This window comes from Sturnira hondurensis, unplaced genomic scaffold (genome assembly GCF_014824575.4).
Source record: "Sturnira hondurensis isolate 20B ecotype Veracruz unplaced genomic scaffold, ASM1482457v3 Scaffold0005220, whole genome shotgun sequence".
NCBI classification, from domain to species: Eukaryota; Metazoa; Chordata; class Mammalia; order Chiroptera; family Phyllostomidae; genus Sturnira; species Sturnira hondurensis.
This window is the reverse complement of record NW_028077851.1, coordinates 5,276,779-5,301,701: the sequence shown is the minus strand read 5'-3', so window position 1 is coordinate 5,301,701 and position 24,923 is coordinate 5,276,779. Positions and strand designations below refer to the sequence as shown.

Below are 24,923 nucleotides of genomic sequence, written 5' to 3'. Positions count from 1 at the left end.
ATCTGAGTCTTTTCCTGTTTCTGCAAAGAAAAACATGTTTCCAAACTTGCTCCTGTGTTCTTGGCCCCTCCCCTGAGAAGGGTTCTTAAGGCCTTGGAGCTAACAAGCCCATTGTGGCCTCTGGGTGGGCGGCACAAGGACATGGGTCTTAGTCAAGTGTGGGGCTTCACACCTGGGTTCTGAAGCCCCCCAGTGTTTCATATGGGCACCGGCCATTAGCGGTGCCTTGTGAGATCCAGCCTCTGGGTTTCAGTGCATTTAATAAGGCCAGATAGAAACCATCAGCATGCAGTAAGGGTCCATGCAGTTCTGTGTCTTGTGGGCAGTGTGTGGCAGTGCTATAGGCTGCATTAAAGTTACGTCACATGCTTTTTGTGCCTGTACCATGGGCCCGGCTGGCTCACTTCCAGTGTACATAAACCAGCTCGGTCACACGAACCTGTCCAGGTGATATGAGAATGAAATGTGATGATCCTGTGACTGACCCCGTGTGGTGTACAGAGCAGTACACCTCAGCCTGATGCCCATGAGCAAGCCCAGAAACTTTTCAAGCCCAGTGTCCAGCCCCTGGCCTGTGACTTGGGAATCCCAGGGGCCAGTCCTGAGCTTCAGGGGTTCTAGCAGTTTCCCTGATGGTTCTGGGTACAGCCAGGCTTCAGAACGGGCATCTAGAAGAGTGACCAACTCTAGTCATTACACAGCCGGGCCCCTTCCTGCCCTCCTCAGGGGCAGTGGCTGGAGTCTGGGCCCTGTGCTTGCCAGCCTGCCCGCCTCTGCCCTTGCAGCTCCCTTGGGGAACACACCTTCCTTCCTTCCCTTTGTTCTCCTCCAGGAATGCCACCAACCTTTCCCTGCTCTGTTTTTCTTGCCTCCTCCAAAGCGAGGCTGTCATTTCAGCTGCATACTCTTTAGCTTGGGAAGTTTCCCCGCTGGTATCTTAACTCCTGAGGTCAGGAAGCTGCAAATGCCAGGGCCCCCAGCCTGTCACCAGCCAGCAGTTTTCCACTACCAAAGGGCAAGTAGGCATCTTTCTGAAACCTTGGGCCCTCAAGGATTTTCAATCTGGATCTTTCCCCAGATGTGAGATGCTCCCGAGCTAGCTTTCAACAGAGACCAAGGTCACCAGCCAGGTGCCTGTGTCAGGACCACCATGTGTAGCAGTGTCCTGTGTTTGTCCCTGTGGCTGCCAGCAGGGGGCTCTGTCGCCCCAGCTCAAAAAGAGTGGACAAGGAATGGTTTTTACTCCACAGCAGGCTGATGGAGCAGGAGTGGCTGTTGTGATTTTTTGAAAATTCTTTTGCTGTAAATGCCCCACTACCAGTGGTAGAGAGCTCAGCAGCTCTTATATGGGGTGAACAAAGGATGTTCCTTTTCCACAATCACCTCACAAACCCTTTTCAAATACACGTTCAAATACAGTTGGCCCCAATTTATCAGTAGCTGTGTTCCTAAGAGGCTGCTCACATGCTAGATTGTGTTTGAAGGGTACTTAAGAAAGCTCTACCATTGAAAGAAGAAACTGCTGTTATCTCTTGTGAAGTGAATTTGTATTTCAAATTCAAATAAAGGTATATCTATCTGCTCTCAGACATCAGATATTTATAAGACAGTTTTGACACCTTTACATGTTTGCAACTGAGGAAGGCCTCATTGCCCTGCTCACCAGTTTGTAGGCTTCTGGCACTGTATACCTCCATGAGGCCACTACAGAGCTTCCCCTGGGCATTACCTTCAGTGGGGCATGGGCAGGGCAGTGGTCTCTGGACAGGCCTATCTCTGGGGGTCCCTGAGAGCCCCATGCCTGCCCTGGGGGACTATCCACTGCAGAGGAGGAAGGGAATGGTGGCCTGTGTGCATCTGGACCAATGTGTTAATGCCATCAATCCCCATGAGAAAGACGGCTGAGTCACGGTTTCACAGATGGAGAATCCAAAGCAGAGTGAGGTTTAGGAACATGTACCACTTTGGGTCAATGGCCAATCTTTCATTTGAGGTTTTTAAATGCCAGTTCATGTCTTTTTTTCTCCTCTTGTTACTAGTCCCTTTTCTTAATAAAGGTAAAGTGATGAATGCCTCTCTTCGGCCAAAAGAAAGGAAAATGAGATAATACTATGTTGCTTCAAATATTAGTCTGCAGGACAGCACAGAAGTGCCTGGTTAGAAACTCACTTTTGTGGAGCAAAGGAGAATCTGAAAAACATGCTAGCTGAAATTAAAGGCTTTGTAAAATCAGGAGTTTCCATGACCTTTCTTGGCCTTGCTCCCTATTACTATCCATAAACAAAGTATAATACAAACTAATTTATTGAGCACTCTCTCCTTGGTGCCTCCAATATTCTAACTCATGTGCTCATAGATATTTTATCACTCCCATTTTACAGGTGAGGAAATTATGACAAAGAGGTTAAGCGAATTGCCCAACGTCACACAGCCAGAAAGGAGCAGAGGTAGGTAGTAACCCAGACTCTGTAGCTCTAAAGCCAACAACTCCTAACCTTTACCCAGGGTCCATAGCCACTTAGGTACAGTGACACACACTGTTCCTAGTTCTGACACAGAAACATCTTGTACTCGGGTATGTTCCACATTTCATGACAGAAGGGACATGGTACTATAGGAAGATTTAAAGGTCCATTCTGTCAGTTAAGTTAGAATATTCTTGTTTCATTATAACCTAGCAGGGTATATAACATGATGAACTGAGGCACAGAAAGAAAATATTGAACCACTTTATATTTGTTTCATTCTTTCAAAATTTTGATTCTTGCACATATTTTATAATCTATGTGTTTATAACCATGCATATACATTATACATAAATCCACAAACTCTAAGGAGGTACATGCAAAAACATTTTCCTTGTATACCACCAATGAGACTTTGACTATTGTTTGCTTTGTATTCTAAGTATATTTGTATGAATGTAAAAAGCACCTTTGAGGAATCCATCTTGTTTTGAAGCATAGTGAACCATATGATTTAAAAGAACCAATCAATACATCTTTGTTTGCAAAGTGAATTATAATTCCAGATATTTCTGTTTTGTGTGTCTGTATATCCATGTGCTATACTGGTCTGGCTAAGAGGGGCATACTAGTATTTTCCCCATGGGCTCAGTTCAGTCCACACACATTTACTGAGGGTCCTGTAAATACTAAGCACTGTGCTACACATGTGAAATAAATGGCTTTTACCTTGGCCCTATAGGACTTTATGGTATAGTGGGATGGACAGAAACGTGACTTCAAATTGAATGGTAGACAAGATGATATAAGTATATACATGTTGCTATGGGAGGGCAGGAGATGACTCTAGCTTTTGCTGTACGGTCATAAAGAGCTTTTCAAAGGTATTATTTTCAGCTAAATCTTAAAAGATTACCCAGACTAAGAAGGTGAGGAAGAGCATCCAAGCACTAAGGGTGGAACCACAGAGGCTTGTAGTGAGAACTGTGGAACTTCTGTGTTCTTGGAGCTTACATGTGGGGGTAAAGCAGGGAGTTACAGCCACAGAAGTGAGGTGGGGCCTAATCTTAGAAGGCCTGACATGGGAGGCCTTTGCAATACATGGGATATATCCAACACCAAAACCTTTTATGCAGCAGAATGACATGATAAGACCTGGCTTTTATCAAAACTATTCTGGTGGAAGTATAAAAGGCAGATTTGGTGGGGTGGGGGGGTGGCTAAAATGAAAGCATGGTACCCACCCAGTTTGGAAGCCATTTTGAAAGTCTAGGCAGAGGATGATATGGGTTGGATCAAGGACACTAGGTATGGAGGAAAGGAATGGTGGATTTGAGGAATATCAAGGAGGCAAAGTCAGCAAAGCAGGGGGTTGGGAAGAAAAGCAAGGCAGAAATCATGGAGAACAGCTCTACATTTCTTGCTTGGGCGATTGGGAAGAGGAAGGAGCACAGAATGTGCCAAATGCTTGGATCTAGGTCAGGGAGGAAGGAGGGAGATGCTGAGTTCAGTTTTAGTGATGATGAGTCTGAAGTACCTAAAAGGACCACCCTGTGAAGATGGCAGTTTGCACCTTGGGTATTTGGGTCTGAAGAGAGAGAGAAGGAGGAGAGAGTCAGGGTTGGAGATAGAGAGGAATAAACATAATAAAGATGTTAGAAACAATGAGAACAGCAATGAAATCACCCTAGGAGAGCACATGGAATGAGAACTGTATGCCTGAGGCACTGTCTGCTATGGAAAGAGAAGGAAACAGGGGCTACAGCAGCAGCATCTGAGGATGCAAAAGGAAGGGGCAATGAGAGAGACAGGAGAATGCAAAGAGAGGTGACCAGGAGAGCTAAGGAGGGAGAGAGGGGACACATCCTAAACCTCAAAGGGGTCAGGAAGATGAGACCTGAGAGGCAACCATAGCTCCTTGGCTAAAGACTGTCACTTGTAAAATTAAACAGAAGCAGAACCTCTGGGGAGTTTAAAAAAGAAAAGGAAAGAAAGAGGAAGGGAGAAAGAAAGAAAGGAGCTTCAGTAAAACACTGATTAAAACTTCATTAATTTGGAAGTTCGCAATGGCTCAAATGGGCTCTGTCGGATTTTAACCTTCATGATAGCAACAAAAGGTCTAAGAAGTAAATAAATAGGACAGGGAGGCTGTAAGCAAAATGTCTAAAACATTGTCCTGTTCATCTAGTTCTTATATAAATCATTCTTGACCAGCATCCAGAGGAGGTCCAAGGCAGAAGGACCTGACAGTGGCTGAGCCCAAGGCAGGGGCCATACAGTTAAGAAGTGATATATGAAAAGTAAAAAAGGCAGTCTGTACTTCAACTCAATAAGCAGCTGTTGATACTTCCCTAGCTACACTACACTGTGGACAAAAATCTGAGGATACAGCAATCACTTCTACAGGGGCCTGTCTCAGAGAGCTTACAGCCAAAGCACTGGAGACTCACTCAATAAGATGGGAGGGGCCTTTGATAGCAGCATCACTCCCCTACAGGAGGAAAGGAGCTGGGGAGGATGTCCCCAGAGGTAGCACTGAAGCTGAGCATTTCAGGGTACTGAGAGGCCCTTGCCAGGGGAGTGGGTACCATTTCCTATCCTTGGTTAGGTTATGGATGAAAGAGAGTTGGACAGCAATGGCTGGCGTGCCATGCTATCATGGAAGCTGCAAAGGGACACAATTGGAAGAGATTTCTGAAGAAGAAAGAAAAAGGAGGGGGAGAGGAAGGGGAAGGGAAGGGGAAGAGAAAGGAGAAGACGGAGAAGGAAGAGAAGAAGGAGGAAGAGGAAGAGGAAGAAGAAGAAGAAGAAGAAGTGGTATCAGTATGGAGTAGGCACTGGAGACAGGAGACCCCCCCAAACAGCTTCCCCTTCTCTGGATGGCCTGCAGGGCATCACATCATTCCAGCCCAGGCAAGCCACCAATGCCTGTTGTGATGACAGACTCAAGGAAAGGTCTTCTCTGGTGAGATGCTTAATGCATTTTGAAAACATTCCCACTGAAAATCATTGCAACGAAAGGTCTCAGAGGTTAAATAATTACCCTGGCTCTCCCACTGCCTGCCTAGTCACATTCCCCAGCCACAGAAAGCAAATAGTTCTTATCCACCCTCACGTATCTTTGGAGCACCTATTCACTTATAAACAGCTGATGCCCTCTATAAATAATGTAATCCCTGAGTCACCACCATTTCACCAAGGACTTCTGCCAGACAAGACCTTGTTAGCTAGTTTCTATTAGTAAAGTACTTGAAATCATACAGCTGCATAAAAAATATTTCTTACAACAACAACAACAGCAAAACCAGTTAACATTGTGTGCTGGTCTTGCCTCTAGGAAGACTGAATTGCCCAGGGCATTTCAGTGGTCTCCACTGCCATTGTGGCCACTTTGGGGACTGATACTTGCTGACATCCTGTAATCAGGGGCTAAGTCTTTGTTTTGTGAGAGCAGTGCTTACATCCTAACTATTTCTCTGTCCTGGGACCCAACCCCACTTCTGAAGGAGGAAATGATGATTGGGAGCTTGGTCATCTAATTCTGAGTTCAGAGGTCATTAGATGATATGTGCCCCAAATTCTCTCTTTATACCTGGATAAAATTTAGGATAAAATAGCAGACGGCACACTACCCCTGTATCCAGAGTCCTGATAGAGAAGGTGTTGACCGGGATGGCAAAAGCTGCATTGCTGGGGCATGTCTGGTGCCACCATTCTGCAGTAGCTTTTGACAGCCATGTGTGTAGGATGAGGGGACAGTCAGGTCAGACTCCAGACCAGGGCAGCTGCTGTTCTGTGATTTTTTTATACATTGGTCATTCATGTGATTTTGTTTGAATTAAGAGGCCTGTGGCCAAATATAGCTTGAATCCTGGTAGAGAAATGGTGAGGAGCAACCTGAAGGTTTGGGAAGGCCTGTTCAGGGCAAACCACTTGGAGGAAGTTTCCAGATTCTAAGAAATGAGACATGGGGGTGGGGGTAAGATTTTAAGCTAAGTTTGGACCATAAAGAGAAGCCTGAGAAACTCAGATAGGTGGGGTCCAAAGGGAAGTTAAGATGTGTTAACAGGTATATAACTAGGCAAAGAGGGAGGGGCCCAATGGGAAGTGGGAATATACTAACAGGGATGTAACTGATCAAAGATGGGAAGTAAGTACTCAATTCTAGCAGGCTTTGCTGGAATCCACAGTCAGTTCTCAATTTCTATCTGGGATTCTTTTATTATTTTTAAAAGTGTAACAGATTTATTGAGATATAATTCACATTACAATTTACTCATGTAAAGTATTTTTTAGTATATTCACAGAGTTGTACAACCATCACTACAACCAATTTAAAAACATTATCATCACCTATCTGGGGTTTTTGATTCTACAGAGTAAATGTAGAAATTGGGGAAAGAGCAACCAAGATGACAAGAGGACTATAAACTAGGAGCTCAGAGGGCACAAGAGGAGATGGGACTCTTAAGTCCTAGGGAAGGAGGTTCTGGAAAGATCTGGTGTTTAAAATAGAGAACTACTAAAGGGAGGCAATTTGGCCTATGTTTCCATTAAGGACAAACAAAAAACTGGGCTGAATTACAGCAAGAGGATTTAGGTAAAACATGAGGGGAAAAAACACTCAGCTTCCTGGCAATATTTGTAAATTCCTGGGTTATGCTGCCCTTGGAAATAAGACTGATGAACAGTTATCACGGGGTGAGTTTTGAATAATGGGTTCTTCAGGTTTCACAGTGTTGGTAAATGATGAGGCATCCATTCAGAACTGGCTAAGTGCCTGCCCTTCAATGAGGTGTAGTCTTGCTGAACCCCATGTACTAGGAAGAAGCTTCTAGAGAGCCCTGTTACATGATAGACGAATGATGGTTCTCTGGATGGATGAATACAGTTCCAAATAATATTTTCCTGGTCACATCAGCCTTGTGAAAGTACATCAGTGGCACTAGAGACCACAGCTATAGATCTGTCTCCCTGATTATTTCTTGATTAAATTCATTCTTCAAAGAATTTTGAGCTCCTGTTGTGGCCCAGGTGTGAGACCTTTATCCCAGGTCTCTCTAGAGACCCTAGAGATAAAGCAGTGGTTCTTAACCTGGGGTGACTTTGCCTCCCAGTGGACTGTTGGCAATGTCTGGAGACATCTTTGTTCATAATCGGGCAGGTTGTGGAGATTGCTCCTGGCATATCATAGGTAGAGTGCAGAGATGCTGTTGAACACCCTACAGTGCATAGGACAGTGCCCCTCAACAGAGAAGCATTCAGTCCCAAATGTCAATAGTGTTGAGGTGGAGAAACCTTCAGATAAAAAAATTAAGATTCAGCCCTAGCTGGTGTAGCTCAGTGGATTGAGCCCGGGCCTGCGAGCCACATGATCGCGGTTCGATTCCCGGTCAGGGCACATGCCTGGGTTGCAGGCCAGTTCCCAGCAGGGGACTCACAAGAGGCAACCATACATTGATATTTAACTCCTTCTCTCCTTCCCTTCCCCTCTAAAGATAAATAAATAAAACCTTTAAAAAATTAAGATTCAGTCCCTGCTCTCAAAGAATTTGGTCCGCTCATTGTGGTGTCTCTTAATATGGCTTGAAATGTGTGCTAGTAAAAATTTCTGTATTGAAAAAGAGACTTCAAATTTCATATTTGAAGCAATTATACCTAAAACCAAATTTCCCAATGCCATTTGCGAGTGATAGCATGCTGTTATCGGTGTAAAAGGGCTCGTTACATTCTCACTAATAGACTGGGTTATCAAACCTTACATTAAAAAGAAAACTAGCAGAGGGGAGGACAGTATGAATTGAGCTTTATCATCTTTATCAGCAGAGTGAGCCTACACTCTTATTTGAATGTATACATATATAGACTACAGTTAAGTGGAAAATAACCTACTAAGTTGGGATTATATAGTACACCTCCACAGTTCATTTCTTTTAACTTGAACTTGTTTGTAATTTCAGCAGTGCATTGCTAAAATCTCACTTTGCGTAGAAATCCCCTGGTTTAATGACAGTTGTAGATGTATTATTTGCAATATTTTGGAACTAGTATTTCAAGCACTCATATATACTACTTACTATAAAATCAACCAATATATTAATTAAAATCAAATACCAACTTATAAAAATGGTACCCTAAGGGCCTCAAATACACCTTATTTTGTTTCACTGAGGTGGGAGGTCAGTTCTTTGACCTGGTGATAGTGAGCTGTTTGGGAAAATTGCCTTTTTTATTTAATGAGGAATAAAGTCTGCCTGACCTGTAATGCTTTTTCCCTGCTGTTCATGTTTTCAACTTAGCAGCTCTCAAGTGTGGTTTTTTAGAGGACTGGCACTCCCATCCTCCAGCTTGAACCCCCCTCTTTACCATTGTGCCAAGTGCTGTGGGCATTCTAGTTAACTAGAATGGCCCTGAAAATAATTGAAAAAGAATCTGTAACTCAGACTCTTCACTAATTTATACTGGCTTTTGTCCCCAAAGGACACAGATTCCTGTGGGTTCATTGAGCTTCAAACCCAATATTTAAGAATCATTGCAAAGTACATACTTTTGAGTTGTTGATGCTTAAAAACTGAAAGCAGAAAACTCTTCTGAGCCTCAATTTCCTCACTTGTAAAATAGATTCTAAATCCTTTCCCGTTGTTTTATTAATTATGCTATTTATGACTATTCATGACCATCTCCCTCCTTCCTCTCCCTCCCTCCTTCCTTTTGTTTAGAGTCTTCACCATTGAGGACATAAATTTTTATGCTTAAAGTATCAGAGTTTTGCCTTTGAATATAAACAAATGTTTTACTTCACTTCAGAATTTTCTACTCATTGTCAAGGATTTCTTTGGTTAGGACATCAGCTATATCCTCTTTATTTATTTTTCTTTTTTTATTTTTGAAGAGAGAGGAAGAGAGGGAGGGAAACATTGATGTGCAAGAGAAACATGGGTCAGTTGCTTCTCACAAGCCCTTAGTCTGGGATGTGGCCCATAACCCAGGCATGTGCTCTGACCAGGAATTGAACCAGCAATGTTTTGGTTCACAGGCTGGCATTCAATCCACTGAGCCATACCAACCAGGGCTAACTGTATTCACTTTAAATCTATTTTTCCTCTAGATCAACTAGTTTTTACTTTATCAAGAAGATCAGTACCCCTAAATATGGATCTTTGTAACTTGTTATAATTTTTCAATCATTTCTGAACTGAAGCCAGCTAAAGCCATCTTGACAAGTCTGAACAAATACCAACATTCCTGGAGACGAGGCCTATTTTCTAAATGACTCTGAAATGCTGTTCTTTAGGTTTGTTGGCCCAAACATTTCTCTTTTGTAACAAGATGGGAAATCAAGTCATTAGAAAAAGCCTGATGGAAATCCTTAAGATTGAAGCCTGCAAGCGGGTTAGCTGGAGACAGTTGTGAGGGGTGAGGGCATATGTATGAGTCACTACAGCTGCCTGAATCAAGCAGAAAAAATGATGGCTCCTGACAGTTTGCTAATGGCCCACTCTGTGAGCCATGTGGGAATCATGGTGCCTAAGACCAGGCACCAAACTGCCAGGCTGATGGTTCTTACTTAGGGTTTGTGTGGAAAGGCTACAAACTTCTGAATGAGGTGGGGGAATGGCATCAAACCATCAGAGAACCCTAGGCGCACTGCTAGCTTTTGCCCTTCTCCTGATTCCCTGGCCTTCTCCTGATTCCCTAGCCTGGAAACTGGATTCCAGTTTCCATCAAATGCTAGGAAGGGGGTCAGAGAGAAGATGTCTCTACCTCAGTAGCACAACCCTGCTCCTAACTCAATACCATGGATGTAGCCTTCACAGATCTCAAAAGGCAAGTCTCCCAATGCTACAGCTGGTCCCCACCACAACAGCCTCTCTCCTGAGGCCCCTAAAGATAAATGCAAGGGCCATGGATGGGTGCAGGTTGGGTTGGTGTGGAAGCCTGTAGCAGAAACCTGTCCCAGGGCTGTGGAATAACCCACAGTGGCTCAACACCCAGATTAGGCTGTGGAGCCAACATTTTTCACCCAGCTGGAGCTGACAACGTAAGAGAAGAGGGCATTGCCAGATACAACAAAGAGAAATCTGTAGCTTGAAGTTTTGTAATGTAATTACAGCCTACCAATGCCTTCCTTTCCACCTGTATGTCACTCAGCTTTAAGTGCCTGCTTCTAAAGGGCAAATTGGGAATTAATTCTCTTCCCTCAAATCTGGAGGAGAAGCATTCTTGCCAGTACTCTGTAAAGCCAGGGGCCCTGCTATGGGGGCAACAGCAACAACCGCAGCATGGTGATAGGAGATCTCGGGTGGATGGGAAGTGCTAGTCCCTAGGCACACATGTGATGGTTGTATTTGAAACTAGAATACACATGCCACGCTCAGGAAATCCACAGTGGGAGTAAAAATGGAAAAAGTCTGCATCATGTCAAAGCTGAAGGATGGAGTCTGGCTAGGGCAAAAGAACCAACTAGTTAGCCTAACAAGAAACAGCTATTTGGTTATTTACCATCATGTCCCACTTTGAAAAAGAAAATTTAACAACACAGAAAAAGAGCAGGAAAAAGAAAAGCCATTCTGGGCGTATGGTACAGAACCAGCTAAAGCTGTAATCTTATACACAGAGGGCCTGGTAATAAAAGAACAGTCTCGCAACTGCTTTGCCTCCTGTTCGTGTTCACAGTAACAGCTGGATACATACTAATTGCAAGAAGTGAAAGAAAGAGCTTTAAGTTTAAAAGCAGGCATGCCATGATCAATCTCTCACCAGTGTGGTTTCAGACACAAGTGTGAGGTGGCACCTAGCAGGTCTGTTTGAAATGCACACTCACAGTTCTTCACTTGTGTGGCTGTCCGAGGAGAGCAGTGTGCTTGCTGTTCCCTCCTCCCAGGTATACATCCCTTCCATCCATCAAGAAGTGGCTTACACAGCAGTTCTCAACCTCAGCACTAGTGACATTTGGGCTGAATTACTCTCTCTGTGGTGGGTGCTTTCCTGTGCATTGTGGGATGCTACCCACCAGATGCCGGCAGCACCTTTTCCCCCAGCTGTGACAACCCAAAGTGTTTTCAGGCACTGCCGTATGTTCCCTGGGGGGCATGATCACTCCTAGGTAAGAACCACTGTGCTAAACTCATAAGAAATGTCTTTCTCTTCCCTTCCAGACCCCACTTCCAAATATCTACCCAGAGCCCAGAACACTGACAAGACAGACATCTTCCCATCCACCAGCAACAAACTTTCTTCTCTTTCTGAGTGGTCTTTGGTAATACTTTTGACTTGTAAAACTTTCAATTATTCAGAACTATTACCTGTGAAAAGGTCCTTTCCAGCTAAATTCTGGGATGAAGGCAGGAAGGATGCAGGTAAATTATCCTTTTAGAGATATCTGTTTTAGTCTATGGGAAGTTCAGACACAGGATTCTATACACCAGTATCTCTGTGAACGGAAATTTAGGCCTCGGGTACGTGAAACTCATCCTCTCCTACCCTATCCCCTTTGCCACATTTTTTACAAATGAAGAAACCTAGAGACCTAGAGGGGAAAGTGACTTGCTCAAGGTTATACATATTCCTAATTCTATTTGGCCAATAGAATTCTTCTTTGCCCAATATGCCTGAAGAGCTTAGGTTTCTAAACACAGAGAACTTGTAATGCTTTACAAGTGACAGTTTGGGCTAAACCATGCCAGTTAAGGAATACAACTTTTAAAAATGATAGAATGCTGCAATCAATTAGTGCAAACAAACATTTATTGTGAAATATTCATCCTACCCTTTATTAGGTATTACATCATCAAAGCACTTTGTGGCAATGAAAATAGCTTTTTTACCCCTCTGATTCACCCAATATTCCATTAAAGCTGCAAAAAATGTGCAATCTGCTTGAAAAATAGGTTGCTCTTATTTACTCATTTGTGAAAAGTCAAAAATTAAAAAAGAAAATGATACTAGCTTACAGGGCTTCTAGAGCCAATTCACCTTCCTGCTTTCTAACTACTCCCCAAAATAATTAACAAAGATAATTTGTTTTAAATGCCTTTTTATAAAACCAATGCACCTTTCCCCATATTATAATCATAAAAATTTTTAAAAGCCATTATTTATTTTCTTGGAAAAAAGGTGGCCAGCCGTTGTTTTTTGATTGGGAGCATGTGTATTTCCTGGGAGTTCACTTTCTTGAACTTTATGTTTCGGCTTTTGACAGGTTTCCTAAGGAGCTCTGTGTTTCCCATGGATTCTTCTTGGCTGTTGATGTCGTAGCTCTGAAACATGGAGTCTTCTCTTTTGAAGGAGAAGTTTTTGGTGGACACACCTGAGAGACCTTTGATCTTGCCACAGAAGATAGTTGGCATGGCATCTTCCACGGAGACAATCACCTTGGCCGCCTGGGAGTTGCTCACCATCTCAATGTGATTTTCAGCCTTGACCTCACCACTGGGCTGGTTGGGCTGGCTGGGCTGGCTGGGCAGCTGAGCGACATTGCTGCCTGCATGGCTATCCATCAGGGCTGAGGCCTCACAGGGCATGGCAGGGACAAAGGGCATTTCCATGCCTCTGGGCAGTTTGTCCATCAGTGTGTGACGTGGGCTGTCCACCGACCTGCTGCTGTTATACAGAGTCTCAGGGGGAGGCTCAGATTTCCGTTGGGCTGCCAGCGATAGGTCAAGGGCTGCATCCTCCTGGCAGACTGGGGGACTGACTTCTCCAGCCTTGAGCCAGGGCACCGACTTCATGGAGAGATCCAGGGCCTCATTCTCACCCCCCATCTTTATGACTGTGTGGCGGCTGAACTGGAAATACTCCTTGGGCTGGAGGATGTCAAAGGGCTTCAGTTCCTCCTTCTCCAGAGGGGTGTGGGTGCTTTTAAAGGGGTGCAGGCCAAAGGAAGATGGCGGCTTGGATAAAGTGGGGCTGAACTTGGACTCAGAACTCTGAGGCACTGGGATGGGGATGGGAATAGGGATGGGCACAGGCAAAGGGACAATCACAGGGTAGGGCACCAAGAGGGTGGCTGGCGGGACCAGGGGGGACAAGGGGGAGTTAAAGGGCTGAGGGGGCACAGGGGCATATCCAGGAGGAGGCTGACAGGGTGGAGGGCCAAGAGTGCCCTGTGCAGGAAACAAATTCTGGAGCACAGCTTCAAATGGCAATGTGGGCTCCTGCGGCTGGCTGGGGATGCGCAAGTCCAGGAGCTGGGGCTGGGTCTCAGGGTCCTCGGCTGCCTGGAAGAGGTTGTTGTGGATGGAACTGGAGGAGCATGGAGCCTCCTGCGGCAAGACTAGAGGGGAGTTGAGGTGCTGAAAGACATGCTGCTCCAGCACCACAGGCAGCTGCACCGGGCCCTGTGTGGTCATAACATAGGTGGCATTGCTGTTAGGGCTGAGCTCCGGTGCAGAGCTTCCCTCCACCTGCATGTGAATGGGCATCACCACTGGGCTCTCCCCAAGGCACAGGGGCTGCAACACAGTGGCAGCCACCTTTAGAGCCATGCCGCTCTGGGACTCAGCTGGGGGGTTCAGAATGGATGGGGCTGGCACCGTCACCAGGGCCTTCTTTACCAGGTCTGTGGAGTTGATGTTCCAGGCCTCCGTGGTGATCAGCTGGGCCATACCATTCTCCAGTCTGTTATTAGGCAAGGCAGGAGAGGAGCTGGTCATGTCCATGGAGAGGTTCTGTGACTGCAGATCATCCATCACTTGCCTCTGATGCCACTCAACCTGCAACATAGAACACACAATATGAATCTTCCTTTGGAGACAATTTATAATTGCCTTAAGAGCTCTCTCCACATATTTTTAAAGTTTCTATATCTTAGTTAACCAGGGAGCATACCCCATCTCTCTATGTATACACATTACAGATATTTCCTAATATATACGAACACACCCATGTGATCAGCTGTGCCCAATTTAACAGATGATTTTAATATAAACACAGATGATGTAATGACTAAATAGCCAAATGGGGTTAAACAGAGTATTTTTAAGCCTAATACTCACAGCTTATGTGTTTAGATTTCAACAGGCACAAAGATTCTTTCCACAGTGCTATATCAGACAGTTAAGATAGGCAGAGATTTGACTTGTTCACATTCAAATAGGCAGCAGAAACTTTCCCTTTAGAAAAAAAACCCTGCCGTGTTAGAATGTCCTATGAAAATGGAAGGGGGCTATTTCCCAAACTGCAATTGAAAAACATTTTTTAAATTAAAACAAAAAAACTGTCTAGCAATAATTCTTCTAAAAGAGGCTTGATAACAGGAACAGCGGTGCATTTACACAAGGTGGTCATTACAGTTGTCTCACTGTCTCCCTCCAACTAATTACATCCCCTTTCCTCCCAGCTCTGTACCAGTGCAGATACAATCACTTCCATGAGTGCTTATTAGGTCCAGTGTCACTTCCCCCAATCAGTTCCTCTGTCTGACCTGTGACCTCTCCAAATTTCTTTTTAAAAAGATGTTATTTATTTATTTTTAGAGAGAGGGGATGTGAGGGAGAAAGTGGAGAGAAACATCAATGTGTGGTTACCTCTCACGCGACCCCCACTGGGAACTTAGCCCGCAACCCAGGCATGTGCCCTGACTGGGAATCAAACCGTTGACCCTTTGGTTCGCAGCCTGAGTTCAATCCACTGAGCTTCACCAGTCAGGGATCCCAATTTCTAACTGTCAAGAGAAGGGGATGCTGATCATTCTAGGGCTGGGAAAATGGAGCACTTGTTGGAAACATGCATCCTCAAAGGTGAGATACACTCTCTTGAAGTCCACAAAACCTCTGGTCACCTTCAGAGAGGCCAAAGGAACTCAGCACAGGTGCTTGCTGGAGGAAGCAGGACTGCAGCTGCCAATATGGCTCTCCATGGAAATGTATCCATATTTAGCCTGGTTACCATGGAGAAGGCAAGCACCATGTCTAACTCCAGGATCTGTGCAGCCCTGCAGTCTGGTTGGGATCAATAAAAATTCAATAATCCTCAGTCTTGCTGGGCATCTCTGATTCTTGACTTCACCAGTCTGAGCTGTCTAGACTTTAGTCCTGTGGTCATCTAGTCCTCCTCTGCTCACCACCAAATTATCAACACAACCTCCAAAATAAGCAAGACAGACAGGGCAGCACTCCATGGGATTAGAAATAAACAAATGACACATCGCTACAGGAAGGCAGCTTTAACAAATGAGCAACTCTGTGATATTTCTAGATAATTCAGATGCATCAAATGTGTGGAACAAGGAGTTTCTCTGAAGCAGGAGGAGGGGAGGGCAAGAGGAAGGATGATGTGCAAAGCATCACTTTGTGCAGAAAGACAGATGGGTGATGTCCTTGGCAGTATGCACTGTAGTGCCTCTGAGAGAGGGCTCCAGAAACTGGCTCCCTAGGGCCAGGGTGCCCTCTGGAAACCATGAGGTGACCCAGCATTCTGGTCAATATGGCCTTGGGACAGAGCAGGGAGGCAGCCTGCCCCCAGGAATCTGAGGGGGCTTCCCCTAACTGCAGGGCCTAATTTTTTCCTGAAAAGAACGCTCCCTGATTTAGTTCAAAAAACACCACACACCCAATATATCATTCATTTGTTCCTGCATGCAGGCATTCATTCATTCACTCATCCATCCAATTAATTTGCTGAATGTCTACTATATGCAAGCACTTTGCTGGGAGCTAGAGATGCTGTCATGGGCCACACAAGGTTCCTGCTTTCAAGGAGATTATAGTCTAGTATGGGCACATGCCTTAGGCTGCACAGAGATTTGCTAGCATGAGAGGGCATTAAAGTTATGCCACAAGTGGCAGCAACATCAGCAGGACAAAGTTTTGTTGGCCACTTGCTAGCAGTCCTGTGAAAGCCCTGAGAACTTAAGGTCTCCTCCAGAAGGGTCTACCTTGTCCCTCATACTGGCCAGAAATCTCAGGGAGCTGTGAGAAAAGGCTGACAGGAAGCTGAGGTCAGGCTGGTGAGGACAAGGACAGTAACAGTTAGAAAAGGTACCCATGGCCACCCATCTAAGGTAGCTTCTGATGGCCTGCAAGGCAAGTCACTGTTCTGTGCTTCGGGCGAGTTCAGGATTATCCAGCAATGAGACTGTTTTTCTGATAATGGGCTGTACCTGTCCACACTTCCAGACATGGTAGCCTCCCTCCCTCTCTGCATCCCTCAACACCCCTTCCCCCCACCAAGGGAGAGATGGCAAACTCCTCACTGCCTCCTGCCCCTGTTCCTGCAACATACCTTCAGGTTAAGTGCCAGCTTTCATCTCCCTGCAAAACCTCACTCCTGAACCTGCCTTGCCCTGGTTCTAGGCCTGGTACTCCCTTGGAACCTTCCTGCTCAGAGTGTGAAGAGGGGACATGGCTAGGGCAGGGCACCTCCCACAGGCCCCTGTTCTTCCCACAGATGGCTTAGCTCAAAGTCACTGAGCATTTGCTATCAGCCAGGCCCTCCACTGAGAACGCTGAGAACTTTCCATGTATTGCCTCATTTAATCCTCAGAATGACCCTATGAAATGGGTTCAATAATTACGCCCATTTCATTGCTGATGCTTCAATCAATGAAATTGATTGGAAGGTTAGATAAATACATTAAGGATACTTGGAGGCTGGGATTAGAATTCAGGGTCAACCCCAGGCTCCTCCCTATAGGAGCTGTGAAGGCCACAAACACCTCTCCACCCATTTCATTACTTGGCAGAGAGGCCCCTACAGACTCCTGTTCAACACTGAGTGCAAGGGGCTTGCAGAGGTGTGTGTGGGAGAATGATGAGAATAACAGTTCTTCAAAGTAGTGGCTAGGTCATTTCCAGAAAGTCATTGAACTATTTGCTCATTCTATTTTTTCAAGCAGGGACCTCCTCTGTTCCGATAGCCAGGGAAAGAGCTGAAGGGGTCCCCAGAGTTCCTATCCTTTGGGAGTAAATGCAGCCCAAAGTGACTTTGGCTCTGTTACTAGATGGGTAGGAGGCCTCTATACTCTCAGTCTCCTTCCAGTTACCCACCTACCCCACCCTTACTAAGACAGAGGTCATGTGGGTGGGAGGGCACATCATCACCCATTAGTTACAGGGAGGCCATCACACCCTCTGCTGGGGCCTCATGTCTCTGTACACAGGGCTGCACCAGATAGGATGCAAAACAGGGCGTGATGCAGTGGGGGTAAGCAGTGTACAGGATATCAGGGGCAAAGGCCCAAAATCTTACTTCCACCTCCTCTCACGGGACAGCTTTAGTCTTGCCTGGTGCCTCGGCCAATGAAGGTCCTGTAAGCACTCCAGCTCCTTCCCTATAGAGCCACCACCTGCTGAGAGTGCCTTTCCTTCAGCACCGAGTCCCAGCTCTCCACCAGGTACCGAGTGGAGCTGGGACTAAACCAGCAAGGAAGCAGAAGCCTGCCTTTGTCATGCACCCTTCTCCCGCCATCCAGAAAGGCTCTCCCTCTCTTTCTCTCTCTCCCCCACCACCCCTGTCATTCACCCTGCTAGCAGGCACCTTAACTAGAGGTGAGCACCTGGGGGGCCTGAGTGCACCCAGTGTGGGTAGAGCATGCCCTGAAAGCAACAATCAGCTCAGGGACAAGGGTTCAAAGGGTAAGTCTGTATCCCTCAGAGGAGGCCTGTCCTCCTCCTAGTTGGCATGGAGTAAAGGGCGCACTGAGAACTTAGTCAAATGCAGCAGTGTCTCAGAAAACATCAACCAGTGCTCCAGCATAGGGGCAGTGGTTTGTTTTGGAGGCCACAGGGAACTTTTTGTTTGGGTTTTCAAAACATTGTTTGCAAATATATTTAGTGAGGTTACCAACCCATTCCCTTGCAGCCATCATCGGGGGTATGTGGCAGGTCAGTAAACAAGGCAGTGTGGCCAGTGCAAAGTGGGAGGTGTGAGTCTGTGGGTTGTAGAAGACCTTCACTCTCTTGGCCCTTGGCTGGGGTTGGAAGGCTGGTAACTGGAGTTTGGGGTCCAGCCCTGTATAGGTCTCCATGCCTACTACCTATGGATGGAGACTCTGGGGAAAAGCCTCAGGGCCCAGGGCAGATGGGCGGGTGGGGAGGGGCAGCAGTTGGGTCACAAACTTGTTATCTGAACTCTGAACCTCTCCTTTCACTATCACAAAGAACTGAATGCACCAGAGGCAGATTATTTTAGGATCAGCCCCTCAGTCTGGAGTCTTCTTAGGCTTTTCCCCTCAGCCAGCAAACTCCTGCTCATCTGTTGCACTTTGGGGTTTCATCCTCTGAGGACCCCTCGCTTACTGAGCTCCCATGGGACCACGATGTACTCTTGTCTAGTCCCGATTCTCCTCTCATACTTGCATTGCTTATTGACTCATCTTCAGGAGGAAAGAACTGTGTCACCACCTCATCTTTATATCAGTATCTCTCAACAGCAGGTATTCAGTAAATACTTTCAGAATGAAGGAGAGCATGAAAGAGTATCTAAACCTTTCTGGGCCTTATGTTCTCATGCCCAGCCTCTTGTCACAGCCCCACCATTGATAAACCATGGCGTGTTAAGGCTGAAAGGGACATTAAAGCTTACATCTGTATCTTCTTCCTGACTCTCTTTACAGCTGAGGAAACTGTGACCCAGAAAGGCTAACTAAAACTCGCCTGAGGCCCTTTATTACAGATGTCACCCCACTCTCACTATGGAAAGAGCAGAGGGTCAGGCCCCACAGGTGCCATGGAGGGTCACATGGCAGCCACCCACCCTCACCAGCCAATGGGAGCCTCCAACAAGACAGTAGATGCAAAAACACTTTGTGGACAGAGAAGTCCTATGTGGGTAAGCATGAATGAATCCATCTTGGGCTCCTGCGTTTCTCTGACACACCCAGAAAAAAGAAAACCAAGCAAAGCTTTATGTGTGCTAGTTTCCTTATAAGGAGTTACATTTGTGAAGAAGCCACCTGGGGCCTCACTGCAGTGACCCGCCTGCTTCTGTGCCCCACTGGTCACCTTCGCCTCTGTGCCTGTCTCTCAGGCCACAAACACTCATTTCACCCTGTGGACCTCCATACAAATGGACGTTTTTATAATGAGGATTCACTTATATCGTAATTTAAAAAGTGAAAACCCTTGAGCACTCAGATAGTTCAGACTACTGTCCAGGTGCTAGAATCCATCTATTTTCTCGCTGTGGGCATTCAACACTGTCTAAGTCACACATACATAGTCACTTACAAATAACCTAATGCCCTCATTCCTAAGATCCTCAGCCACATCTTAAATGATCCCACAGGGTTCCCTGAAGTGAATGTACCAACTCAAACTGAAGGAAGATCAGAATGTGACTGTGAGCCCCACACTGACCCAGTGTCCCTGAGACTGCCTGAGGCAAAACCTGGTTTTTGAGCCAGAAATATGGACAATAGCCCTGGGGCATGTTGGGAGCCTTTCTCAGAGGCCCAGATAGAGTTCTGGAGAGGGGCTTGGTTTTATTTTATGAATCGAATGTATTTTCACCACAGAAGCAACTATCAAGATGAATCAGAAGTCTATAGCACCAAGTGCTCCTGAGCAAATGTTTTAGGACTGGGTACTGGGTATGATGGGCAGGGGTTAGTTACCGCATAGCAACTCAAGGCAGGAGCCAGTACCTCCTTGGTGGCCCTGTGAGGACCCTATGACTGACTACCAGAGCAAAGTCTCTGGAAGGTAAACTCAGCCTCAACAGAAGTCATCTTAGTGATTTGGGCTACACTGGACATATTCCACCTCAGGACCCAGCTGCTCCAGTGTGAACTTCTAAGTCTCCTGCTCTGGCCTCTGTCTCAATGCTGGAATCTGGAAAGACTGGGGTACAGGCCCTGCTCTTGGGCATGTCCCCCTCAGCACCAGTGGCCTGTAGATGTGGCCTGCTTTCCTCTTCAGGTGAAATAAGCCTCATGTATGTTGTGCTTAGCAAGATAAATTTCTTCCTCAAAGCATTCATTTAAAAAAAATTCTGATAATTCTTTGAAGAAATGTGTTTCCCAACTGTAGATTCTCAACAGCCTTGCTTTTTGTGGAGCCTGTAGGCAGTTATCAATCTTTTCATGTCAAAACCAGATTGTCTGTGTCCTTGTGGCTCAAAGTGGGGTCCTTGTATCGGCAGCAGCATCTCCTGAGAGCTGACTTAATGCATGGATTCTCAGGCCCTGCCTGAATGTCCTGAATCAGAATTTGCATCTCAATAAGCTCCAGGTGATTTGCATGCAAGTTAAAATCTGATAAGTACTGACTTGGAGTTCTCAAACTTGGCATATTAGAATTGTCTGGGAACTTTAAAAAATGCTGATGCCTGGGCCTACCACCAAGACTCTGATTTAATTGGTCTGGGGTGTAGCTGGGCCATTGGAGTTTTTTGAGCATTGGGGTTTTAAAAAATTCCCTGGGTGATTCTAATGTGTAGTCAAGTTGGGAACCCATCATCAAAAGGCCAGAAAATAAGGCAGATGGTCAGCCAACCTTCTTTGTGGCTGACCTTGCTTCTTGCTTCACAGAAAAGGCAAAAGGCATGAACCCCGAACTCTCTCAAGTTCTCTCCAGCCCCACAGTGTCTCCCTATGTTCCCTCAGCCCCAGGACAAGATGAGATGTCTTTCTTTCTTCAAGGCTGACTTCCCAAGGACTCTCTGCTAAGAAACCTAACCCCTTCCAACTCCACCCTATTTTGAGGATATTTTCCATCCAGTAGTTCAGCTATACCCTCAACGACTGATCTAATTCTATATAAAAATCACCAACCACTTAATAGTTAAACAAGCAAAGCATATATTTCATCCTTTAGTACAACATGGATATTGTTTCACCATTCAGGGCCCAATACGAACTAAATATATAAGAGGTAATTCCAATTGGGTAAAACATGGTTTTCCTCTCATGATAGGGTATAGTAATTATTATCAAATTTTCCAGACCATAAGATGTGCTGGGCCATAAGACACAGCTAGGTTTTAGAGGAGGAAAATAGGAAAAAAAATTGAAGCAAAAATGTGTTAAAATAGTTAATAACATAAATAACATAGGCCACCACCCCATCCCAGCGAGCCAGGTAAGCTACATTCAGACTATAAGATGTACCCCCTTTCCTCCTAAATTTGGCGGTGCATCTTATAGTCCAAAAAATACGGTAATCACATGCCCCAGTGATTAAATTTTCTGAGCTTTAAACATCAGCACAGGGCCTTTCTGCTGAAGCTGTGAACATAATTACCACATGAATGTCTCCCAAAATTGATTAAAATACAAAGAATACATAAACCAGTCACTCACCTTATGGCTAATTGCCTTTTACACTCAGATATCAACACAGCCTTCCAAAAGGAATATGACTACCCAGGTTAGTTTTGAAAATGAGTGCCCGAACATGTTACTTAATATACTAAAACAATGGTGACCAGGCAGTTTATGACTGAGTCTCACCTTCATGAAGATGGATGGTGGCTGTGGGGAAGTTCTGCCAGAGAGAACAGAGTGTAAATCTTAGCTTTGATATGATATTGATGGAAAATGGAAAAGGTGGGCAAGTCAGTCAGAGGAAGCAGTGGGCCTGAGCATCATAAACTAGTTATCGACACCAGGGAACACCAAGGTCTTCTCAGAGAATGGGGTAAGGTAGTCAGGGGGTGCCATAAAACTTAGTTATGTTCATTTTACCATCTTATTCTTTTTATTCCCATTTTCTATTTTGTAGCATATGTAATAAATACAGGAAGACATATACAACTTAATAATGTGTGTGTGTTGAGGGTATGTTCAATTTTTTTCTAATAAGAGTACAAGAATGAAGAAGTTCTGACTCAGCTGGAGAAATGACGTTCTAAAGCCCCAGTGAGAGTTCCAGGGTCCCTCTGCCTGAACAGGTCTTAGGGTCACTGGCCCAATTCACCCCCTTCCCCCATTTTTCACAGCAGGAAACTAAGGCTCAAAGGTTAAGTGAGGCTCAAAGGTTGTAGAGTTTGTCAACTCCCAGACCTGTGTTCCTTCAAAAGTCCAGTCCCTCACCCATGGATTTGGTTTCAAATTTCACTTGTGCCTAAGGGGTCCCTTGCTATATTTCTGTCTTTACCAGCATTGAACACCAAAGTATGTAAGATGGTCTGATTCAACCATCAAAATGTCAAACAGTTTTATGAGTAAGATTCTTGATTTGAAACAAAAGATGAAACAAACCTTTGAGTCTGTGATACCTAACAGACAAGTGATTGAAACAGAAGCGATGAAATTCAAGACACACATACACATGAATTTTTTATGACACTAGGAAAGACATTTTGTGTCCCTGGGAATCAGTTTCTTCTTCTGTAACCTGGGGGTACTGCCCCACTCTCATCGTGGGGTAGAAAGTTAATTCAGGCTTCTCAGGAGTGAGTAATGTCCACTGAGGAGTCAAACCCAGCCTTCTAGGAATTGCTGCGGGCCATGAAGGATGGGTAATTGTGGAATTCTGGGAGAACTGGAAGGAAGAAGGAAGGGGCACAAAGGGGTGGGGGGACGGGTGAAACTGGGGTGGGTCTGGCTGGACCACTCCTATGACCACTGAGAAGACTCCACTCCTACCCTCCCAACTGTAAAGACAAGGCCACAGGGGGATGAGGGGAGCACCTTGGAGGGAGGGACCAGGAATTGTAAAAACGGAGACATCGAGAACCAAGGTGGGTTCTTTTGGGAGTTCTGGTTCATCTTTAAACCGGGCCAGGGGGAGTAAAGTCTGACAGGAAGGAAGAAGGTAAGAAAACTTCTTCAGCTTCAGTCTGACTATGGTTTGTTTCTCTTGGGACTGAACTTCCTATAGCAGGACAGTCTCTGTGGATTAAAGATATCAGAACACTGGCAAAGATCTCACTATGTACTAAATATGCCTACCCTGTGGTCCCTGCTGGGTCTCAGGTCAGGGCTGGGCCTCACCAAGTAAACAGGTTTGTACAAACCTGGTTTAAAAGACAGATAGTAAATCTGGACAAATCTGAAGAGTACAGGGAAAATTTCATGACTAGAATCAACAGCTCACAGGCCTAGTTTTGTGTTGGTGGATTTGACGACTGGGTTCCACCAGAGCACAAGAGGGATCTGGAAGACCATCCTGCCTCCTTTCTCACCCAGGTGGAGACTGTCAGTTGTCTTTGCATTTTTTATCTCATTTATATCCCCTGTCACCTCTAGCCTGCCCACAAAAGATCTATGGCAGCTCCAGGGCCTTGTAAACCTGGGTTCAGGGCTGCAACAGGGAACCACATTTACATCCACTCATTTATTTATTCTTCCAAAAACTATCTGAGCCCTGGCTGGTGTGATTCAGTTGGTTGGAGCATCATCCCATAATCAAAAGGTTGTAGGTTTGATTCCTGGTTGGGGCACATACCTAGGTTATGGGTTCAATGCCTGGTTGGGGCACATACAATCCCCAGTCCGAGCATGTATGGGAGGCAACTGATTCATGTTTCTCTCTCGTGTTTATGTTTCGTTCTCTCCTTTCCTTTCTGTCTAAAAGCAATGAAAACATGTCCTGGGGTGAGGATTAAAACAAAAAACCTACCTGAGCACCCACTATGTGCTAAGGAGGCACTTCCCATTCCTCCACTCTGGCACTGTTTTCTCCATAGGCCTATTGCCTTCTCTCTTGGCTCAATTGCAAAATGATTAGCCAACTGATATTCTGCCAGGGTTATCTGCTTCTAAAAGGGCTCCTTCAAGACCCACATTTCTTGCAGAGATAAAGGAATAAGTCTTCAAAGAAGAAAGTCGGTCCCTAGGCAGCAGTGGAAAATGATGTTGGTGCAAGGACCTCTCTAAAGTAGAGAAGAAATGCTTATTCTCTTGAGAGAACTGCCTCTGAAATGAAGAGGAAAAAAGTGCCCTCCCCAAGTCCTGATGAACCTCAGTGGAAGGTGAGAAGCACACCTCAGAATCATAGGAGAAAATTGTGAAGAGCTGCTGTTGGTGGCAGTGGGCTGTGAGAGTCCATGAGGATCTGTCCCTGTGTCCAGCCAAGGCCCCACAGCCTTCAGCCACACGCACAGAACCCCAAACATCCTCAGGTGCTGGTATAGGAGCGCAGGTCATGTTTAAGGTCTCAGGCCAGGGTCTGTCATGTTTAAAAAAAGCTATGGTTTTTGGTGATTTGGGGGGGGGGAGCAAAAAGGAAACCTCTTAAATATAAAACAAAGAGTAGGGTGAAACCTGCCTCTGGATGAGAAAATAGTTCTAATTAGATTGAGATACAAAGGTTAAATTTTTGTTCTGGGAAAAAGGCTGTTTATAATCCCATGTCATTAGCAGGACATTTTCCAGAGACTAGTGTGCCAGAAATAGACCCTTTAAAGGGTCACTGGAAGGAAGGGGTGTAGACTTGTGAAGTAGAAAGGACTAGAGTTCAGATTTTCCCTTTTTTCTAGTGCATGTGGGCCTCTCACCAATCACTGGCACAGAAACAGCACCAGCCTCACCCTGGGTACTGGGTACCCTGTGAGAGTGGTCAGAAATACTAGTTT

General features: G+C 45.4%; 1 protein-coding gene across 3 annotated transcripts in view; it reads right to left on the bottom strand.

The window, feature by feature from the left end:
• Nucleotides 1-12,194: 12,194 nt before the first annotated feature.
• The window catches only part of RAI2 (retinoic acid induced 2), a 62,379-nt gene continuing 49,650 nt past the window's right edge, over nucleotides 12,195-24,923 (bottom strand). For 2 of the 3 annotated variants that reach the window (XM_037046278.1, XM_037046276.1), the window contains exon 2: nucleotides 12,195-14,179. In XM_037046278.1, coding sequence (XP_036902173.1) covers nucleotides 12,563-14,155 — 1,593 coding nt within the window. In that variant the 5' untranslated portion in view covers nucleotides 14,156-14,179 and the 3' untranslated portion in view covers nucleotides 12,195-12,562. The remainder of the gene's footprint in view (nucleotides 14,180-24,923) is intronic. The other variant, XM_037046277.1, reaches the window with a different exon arrangement.